Genomic DNA, 8,557 nt, shown 5'->3' with positions numbered 1-8,557 from the left:
AGTAGAGTCAAAGTTGACTGAAGGTTAAAATTTTGGCAATTATCGTTATTTATATGAAAATATCTCAAAACTGATAAAAGCTACAATCATGAGTATTTTATTGTTGTATTCTACATAAAAATGCGCACATTTTCATATATAATACCTCATGTAACGGCTAATTTACAATGGTACAAAAATAATGCAAAGTGACGAAATAATTTCCGAGATGTGTCACAGATACTTTTTAGTGCGGCAAGAAAGAAATTCGCGCTTGCGCGCCTGCGTAACGATTGTAAACAAAACAACGCCTTGATCCGTGAACTCCCAGCATCCCCCAAGGCGCATGATTCAAGAGTTTTCGGCTGGTAGGCCTAAAAGTATTTTTCCGCGAATTTTTAAAAAAACTTTTGTATGTCGACGTAAAATACGTCCAGTTGGCACACGAGAGACAAAAAATGTCGGCGTAAAATACGTCCATTCGGCAGTAAAGGGTTAATTAGAAGTTAGATAGGATAGTAACTACCCATGGACAAATTACTTTCAGTCACTACAGTGAAGCATACTAGACTAATTAACATTAAAATAAAACTTTTAACACAAGTTCAATATAATTGTTAGAGAGAAGCTCAATAGAGAGAGGGAGACAGGGCTAAACCAATAAAGAGAGAGAAATGGGAGAGAAAGAAAGAGAGGGAAGTGGTACCAGTATTCCCCCTCTCTCTCATAAACGCTACAGACTACGCCGTGGTCCCGAAATTATCTATTAAAGGAAGCCTTATGTAGGATCTCCCCCTCTCGTATAGCAATACTATTTATTTTAGATGACTGTCATTATCAGAACATGTCAGGGTTACGCATACGACCGCACGTGAGGGACAATGAACGACTATCCCCTTAAATAACATCTGAATTTAAAAAAATATAGAACTGATAATTATATCGCGGTGAGACGGTATCCCATGACATGTCCGCAGTATATGTATTGCTTACACAAACATGTGAAAAAGGGTAACGTATTGAAATAACCGCAGCTAAAATATTAACTCGTAAACAATATCAACTTTGCCATGCGTTCCCGCTTGTAGCATTCAAGATGGCCGAGACGCCGTGTTCCCGCAATACTATAAACGGGCTCACGGGTCTATAATGAGACTGCCATTTTCATAATATATATAAAAAACAGAAATTGGGGTACTCAACTTAGGTGTCGGAGACATCTGAGCTGAAGCCATCTTGAATTAATCACAAAATACAAAGTACCAAGCGAAAAATGCGTCTTTTGCTGGAAAGTTTCTAGAAAAGATTGAGTAGTGGCGCTCGCATCGGACGTCAACAGTGGTAGTACGGAGGCGATGTGGGAGTGACCGTTGTCACAGCACACCCCATATTGGGGTTTTGAGAAGGAATACTCTAAGTGGCAGGAGACCTGTGAATAGTGGTTTTCACACGCCCCAAACTTTATACACGATGCCCTTTGGGTGCTCGCGCGAGGGTAGTAACCTCTGCATACCAATGCTAACTTTTTCTCTGGTATATTTAGAAAGTATTTATATCAGAAAAGAGGCTAAAAGAATCTTTTCACCGGCGAACACAGGTCGACCCAGAAATCAATATTTGAAGGATTTTTTTATGATAAAAATGCAATAAGAATGCAGTTTACATAGTTTTTAATGCACCCAAAGCATTAAAAGTAAGGTTTTCTTAGGATTTTTGATGATGTTCCAGCTTACGACGATTTTTGTCTCACAACGCATCTCAAGAACGGAATCCCTGTCGTAACCGGGGGACTGCCTGTAATCTTCTTTCCTTTTCCTGGGTTGCAACCAACTGTTCCTGCACATTAATTCTGCAGAGCCTCTGGTTGTTCTTTTCTAGTCCCTAAATCGATATTTCCAGCTGCTCGTAGATGTGTAGCTTGGAGTCATTGACCTCCCTCAATGTAGCTGTCTGCTTGCTCAAGTGCTCAATTTCCTGAAGTTAATGCTCAATGACAGCCTGTTGTTGCTTGAGGTTCCACTTCAGTTCCCAATTGCACGCCAGCAAAGTCTTCCCAACTCAGCAGCCACGTGATAGTATGCTAGCCAGCATACTTCCACTTTGCTGTTGGGCTTAGAAAAAATAAGGACCACAACCAACTGGCAAAACTGTCTTCAGCTTCCACCGTTGAGAACAAGCGAAGGGGAGCCTCCCCTTACTCATTCCCATCTATTACACTGCAATGAAAAAAGAAGACAAACACTAATATTAAACAATCCCTCACCCACACGCACAACATTAAATAAAAAAACTACAGTTTAATTAAAAATTGCCTAACCTAATCAACCCCACAACAAAATAATACATAGAAAGAATAAAATATGACTTCACACAAACCAACTTTTTTTTTCTCTACCAGCAATCAAAATACTGAAAGAAAGGAAAACAGACATGAGTTACAGATAAGAATGACTTACCTAGTCAGAACAACTTGAATCAAAGAAGAAATTTACAGCTTTAACCTGCTCTGGCTTGGCACAAAAAAAGCCAGTCACAAGCCCAAAGGACTGCTGGATCACTGACCATTCCACCAAGCCTGATGTGTTTTGTTCTGATGGTCCTGGATGGATGCTGCTATGATAGACTGCAAGCTACAGAACACCAAAAAGTTATACTATCCACCTCCACCACATCTTTCCAGGTCAATTTGTAAATAGGAGGGCATGTCACATCTATAACTCACTATCCTCATTGAAATCTTTGGTAACTGCTGCCTCCCTTCATAGCAACTCATTTGACTGAATAGTCTCTGATTTCTCTATCAAGGAGTGCTAACATTTGATGGGTACAGTTTAGTTTAGCCTTTATAAGAACCTCAGCATCCCTTTTTGAACCAGTAATCTGACACCTTTCTTTTAAACATAGGGAATTAAAGCTTAAATAAACAGATACGTACTACAAATCTAATACAACATGAGCACACTGACCTTGTCTGTTCTTTGTTCCCTCTTCCTTATAATTGGCTGGTACAGGAATGACTTCTAAGAAAGATGTGATTTCCATATCAAATATAAAGATGTAAAACACAAACCTGAAATTACAATTTAGACTACACAATTGAAGTTGAAAAACAAAACAAAAAGCATCAGAATGGAGAAACATTAGGTGAATATGATACTGAACTATCCAGCAAATATAATTTATTTAACCTAAGAACTTATGTATATTCACCAAATAACATGTAATCATTCATTTTTAGGCCTATTAAATAATCAAACATTTTAAACCTGCCCAAAAAGGATAAAAAAACCCAATGCCATGGTATTCTTATGCCCTAATGCAGAGAAGTGCCCAAGAAAAGGTTGTGAAACTTTTGGGGTAGGAAGTGGCCCCTTAATGGCAGAAATCTAAGACACTTTACTGAGGACTGCTGCTGCAGGTGAAGTAAGTAGTACCATTTGAACAATGTTGCCTTGGTAAGGGCCTCTGGTTTTGGGTACAAGTATGATACAGGTAGTTCCCAGTTATCAGAAGCCTCAGTTACCGGAGGTCTGGTTTTATGGGGCTTGTCTAGCGCCAAAAATTGCCACGCCAAAATGCACTGATTATGATTTCCAGTTATCGATGCCATCAGAACAGTACTTGGCCCCCGAGGACTGCCTGTATACTTCAGAACAGAGGAGAACCTATTACAAGGTTGTAAGAGGAAATGCCCCTATACTATGGCAGATAAGCCACTTCTCATGAAAACAATGGAAAAACAATATTTTCCTCTTTGATATCCCAAGAAATGAAAAAATCAATATTGCTGCCTTCTGCATATTGTGAAAGTTACCAAATGGCCGGAGGCATGAGGTCTGCGGTTCATACCTTGGACTGATACTGCATAAAGACATAGAAAGTATAAAATACTAGGAGTTGGGGTTTTGAATACATATATAGAAGTGTAATGTCAAAGAGAAGAAACACAAATACATGATTGTTAATTTATATGAGGAAAGAAAACTAGATGTTTTAGCACTTGCTGATAGCAAGGTGAAATGACAGTGTGCAAGCATGGAAAGGACAAAGCGACTGCATTTGGAGTACTACCTGGTGTACAGCTAAGTAAGGGGTAGTGTTTGCAGTATCAGGAATGACCTTAGATGGCTGCAAGGGCATCATGAAGGGTGTAGGGTGAGGTGGGTGAATACCGACTGAGGGGGAACACCAACCGAATGCTCTGGTATGAAAACTATTTCAAATTTAGTGCCGAAACTCACCACTAACACAGCAACCATCTCAGTGAATAACACGTAAGCAACAGGTTTACGCCATCAAGACGTCTATGTTTATCTGGGAAGAAAATTTATTTTTTTGGATGTCTGTTGTAATTTTTCACACTTCTCATATAGTGTCTCACATCCGCGAATATGGTGTGATTGTTTCTAGTTATGTTTCAATACGATATTTAGCCATATTGACATGTTATTAAGTGAAGTTTCAACACAAAATTTAGCCATATTGACATGTTATTAAGTGAAAGGAAGTGTGTTCTTTCGAAGTGGTTGCCACAGCACTGTCATAAAAAAAAAAAAAAAACAGTGCGGGGGACTACCGACCATAAACATGCTGGGAAACATCGACCCCCAACACAGACGCATGAAATTATGAATATTTTGAAATATTATTTTTGAAGTTCTGAATATTTTGAAATGTGAATATTTTTGAAATACATAACAAAAAGTGGAAGTGTTTTTTTTTTGTAAAGTTGAACCTAATATTTAGTTAATTGTGATGCAATATCAGTGTCATTATGCTAAAAACAGGACATTTTTATTGGGTGGGTTCAACCAATGCCATCTTGAATTGAGAAGGCCCGAGAGACTCAAGCATGAGTCATCAACAGTCGTCCGAGTCTGGCCGTGCGTTTCCATTTACAACTTTGTATTTTTGGTGGCATTTATCAGTTATTTGCAGAATGTATAATTTTTGTGTAAGTTAATTATGTTTTACAGTCTTTTGCATCATCAGTATCCTCTAGACCTGGTTAATATGATTAACTATAAAGGGAAATCAGTGCAGAAACATTAATGAGAACAAAAAAGTTTATTCACAGAAATGAGTATATAATACATTTCTGGGCTCAGCCCGTGTCGCTTCGTGAAATATCCTTTCAGTTCATATTTCTAAGGTAAATAATACTAACATTACCAGAGAAAAATAAAAAGGGGATGTCAGAGCATTCTGACTCGCTCACCCTAAATAAAAGAGGGTGTCGGTATGGTACTGGGGCGAGTGAAACCACTACCACGGGCCTCTTGTCATTTAGATCTCTTCTCCACAAAATCCCCTTGCTAGAGAGAGCTGGTACACAGCCCGCGCTAGCAACTTCTACTACTTGCTCACCCACGCCAACACCAGCGCCTCTAGCGGTCATCCTTTCTGTGAGCAGCACCCTGAACGCACGTGTTTTTTCTTCTCAGTGCTTTTGTGCTTCTATTTTGGATATTTCTTGCACCATGGAGCTTCAAGCCATCGCCGCAGCTAAGTTAAGTACTGCCTAAGTGTTTCACGTAATTTTACCGCTGTTTTTAGGTATTGTTACGGTGCTTCCTACGACATGGCTTCAGGCTCGCCTTACCGGCTCGCCTCGTGTGTGATTCATTCTAGCTCCTTCGGTCTCCCATACCGTTGTAGCTATGTCTGCGCAGTATTTATGCTTATGTCTACATGTGGTGCAAGATGTGCTTAATATATTTTACTTCTGGGAATCCTATGCCTTTATGTCTTAGCTCAGTGCTCATGCATGCATGTGCCTTTGTCTAGGTCTGTTAGGCATGTGGGGTTATAGGCCCCTATCTCTCTCTTTTTAGTCCTACCACCCTGGCCGTCGCCCTCCGTTTCTACGTATCGGCAGAGGCCAGCTCTCGAGGGGTTGGGCTTCCTACCTTCCAGGTAGTTTAGCCTAGCTTCTCTAGGACGTTGCTTTCCTTTTGTCTTATGATTCCCTTCCTTTCTATGATGATAATACTGTGTTTTATTCATATCGCATGTAAGAGACGGTTTGTGCTAGCCTAGGCTACCTTACTTCGCCTGGTCTATCCTTACTCCGGTACCCCGGAAACTATGACTAGTATACCAGGCCTCACAGACATATTTCTACAGGAGAACAGGATAGGGCTAATGCCAAAAATTTTTCACTTCGGCATATTGCAGAGTATTATATCTCATAACGGGCTAGTCCTGTTAGTAACCACCGATACTCATGTATCTGTTCACTTACAGGCTACCAATTGTCAGGAATCCAGCTGCAATGCCATATTGCAGGACCCCTGTGGCCACGAGGTCTGCAGGACTCACCCCCCTTGCGCCATCCGCTATGGTGACATAGTGGTATGGCACCACGAAGCCTGTTCAATATGTTATGATCTGGTAGAGCAGTTTTCCTCCGGCGTAAGTATATATACCAAAATACATTGCTTATAACTGATTATTCAACAGTCCTATAAGAGATATAAATGACATATAGTTTTAGATAATTAATCATATAACTTTGGGGCTTCGTTGTAAGGACTACAATGACCCTCTCTTCCAGGCTACCGCCGTGAAAGACGCTGCTTCAGCAACCCTGAGGGCCTGGGTCGGCGGGTTCGGGAAGAATGTGACTAAGGGGCAGCCATACATCCTGGACAAGAGTATGGCTGTCCGCCTCTTCCCGGGCGGGAAATCAACCGGATTCGTCGACCCGGCAGCAGCGGCCCCTTACATCTCCGCCATCCAGCAGCAGGTGGCACAGGCGCTGGCGGCCCAAGGCAATCCTGAAATCGCAGATGAAGTGGCTACCCTGGACCTTAATTTAGAGCCAATGGCGGTAGGTGAACCAGGTAACTTGTTAGTTGAGGTAGGTTTGTTGGGGGCTCAAGGGCTTCCCTTGGGTCTTTCTGGATCTTCTTCACCTAATTACTCTTCTACTTCCTTCCAAGGCTTTTCGGAGAGCGAAATTTCGGCTATGTTGAAATCCACTTCAGCTATTCCTAAGGAGAAAGGGAAGCAGGAGTTAAAGACCCTAGAGAGGACGTCGTCTAAGAAGACCACGTCCTCCGCACCTCATAAGTCTCCGGCTCACCACCCCGGAGCAGAAAAGTCGAAGTCTTCTTCTACTTCGCACTCCAAAGGGTCCAGGGGCAAGTCCTCGAAGGATAAGGCCCAAGCTTCTACGGAGCCTGAGCCTTCAACTTCCACAGGGACACGTCCCAAGACTCCTATGGTTATCAAGGACCCTAGTCCTTTTGATACTGAGGCATTTACTGCAAATATATTGCAGCAAATGAGGAGCTTGGTCGGAAACCTTGTCAACGACCGGTTCGACCAGACGTTTTCACGCATCTCCACCTCGTTCGAGGAGTCAGGTCAGTCAATCCGGAGCATTTTGGAGAGACTGACAAACCAAGAGAATCTGATGGCGGGCCTCAGGGAGAATCCCGCAGCAGTTCTCCCACAGTCTGGCATGGCGGCGCAACCCATGCTGGACTATGATTCCCTTCCTCCCTTCTCGACGAATAATCCATGGAGGGTCTCATCATACGCCCCCTTTAAGGACGGAATGTTGACGTTGCCAGATTGTGGTACTCGAAAATTAGAAGACTTCGAGTTTCACCCTGCCAACCTCCAACCACCATTTATTGGCTATGCTCGTCTGACAGAGACGGCAATGAGAAGGGAGGATAGGATCCCGAAAGAAACGGTGATCTATAGCCGGGATCAAGCCCAAAGGGAGTGGCTCAGGAGCTTAGAAGTTTGGGATTGTGTAAATACCAAGCTTCAGGCTTTCAAAAGCCCCTTTACTATCTTTGTGGCAGAGGGGGAAACTCCTCTCCCTTTCACCACAAAGCTAGCAGAGTTGACTCTACAGGCCGCCATGAAAGACGAGCCTATGCCCCAACTTAGGGAGACAGAGCCAACATCACTCCTCCTTCCAGGAACAGAAGACCTTTGGGCGGATCTCCCAGCTACTTTCACAGTAGGGAAGCTCAAGCCAGATTGTGCAATAGCACAATTTGGCGAGAGACTCCATAGACTTTCGGATAACCTCATCCAAGCAGAATTCAATGCTAGGACTAGGTTAGGGAGGACCTTAAATGCCCTAGTGATGACGGAGGTTGCCGCAGTGACGTACGGAACGGAACCTCTATTTAAACTTATGGCCAAAGCACAGACACACACCGTTCAGTGTGATCTGTACGACTACCATAGCAAGACGCAACTGCAGGAAACATGTACTGCAAGAGGCGACTATTCGGCACGAGCCGAATAAACTACTAGCGTCTTCAATCTGGGGTGCTGACCTCTTTCCAGAGGCTGTGGTTAATGAGGTCCAGCACGAAGCAAGAAGGCTTAACCAGAGCCTTAAGGTTCGCTGGGGCCTATCAGCTAAGAGGAAGCCCGAACCTACTTCCTCCGCTTCCAAAAAGCTGAAAAAGACTAGAAAGTTCCCACCTTTCCAGTCTGCTCAGCAACAACAGGTGGTACAAGCTGTGCCAGTGTCCCAGATGGTACAACCTTCCACCTCCAAGAACCAGTCCCAACCAATACTCCTACTGACCTCGCAAAATCAACC

At 42.8% G+C, this 8,557-nt stretch overlaps 1 protein-coding gene across 3 annotated transcripts in view; it reads right to left on the bottom strand.

Annotated features, from left to right (window-relative positions):
* The window catches only part of LOC135206054 (transmembrane protein 39A-like), a 387,090-nt gene that overhangs the window by 143,970 nt on the left and 234,563 nt on the right, over positions 1-8,557 (bottom strand). For all 3 annotated transcript variants that reach the window (XR_010312668.1, XM_064237257.1, XM_064237246.1), the window contains exon 6: positions 2,946-3,049. Coding sequence is in view for 2 of the 3 variants with exons in the window: in XM_064237257.1 (XP_064093327.1) it covers positions 2,946-3,049 (104 nt within the window). In the remaining variant the exon portion in view is untranslated. The remainder of the gene's footprint in view (positions 1-2,945; positions 3,050-8,557) is intronic.

The sequence above is a fragment of the Macrobrachium nipponense genome, chromosome 11 (assembly GCF_015104395.2).
Source record: "Macrobrachium nipponense isolate FS-2020 chromosome 11, ASM1510439v2, whole genome shotgun sequence".
Classification (NCBI taxonomy): domain Eukaryota; kingdom Metazoa; phylum Arthropoda; class Malacostraca; order Decapoda; family Palaemonidae; genus Macrobrachium; species Macrobrachium nipponense.
Note: the sequence above shows the minus strand (reverse complement) of the source record. Positions and strands in the feature narration are given on the sequence as shown.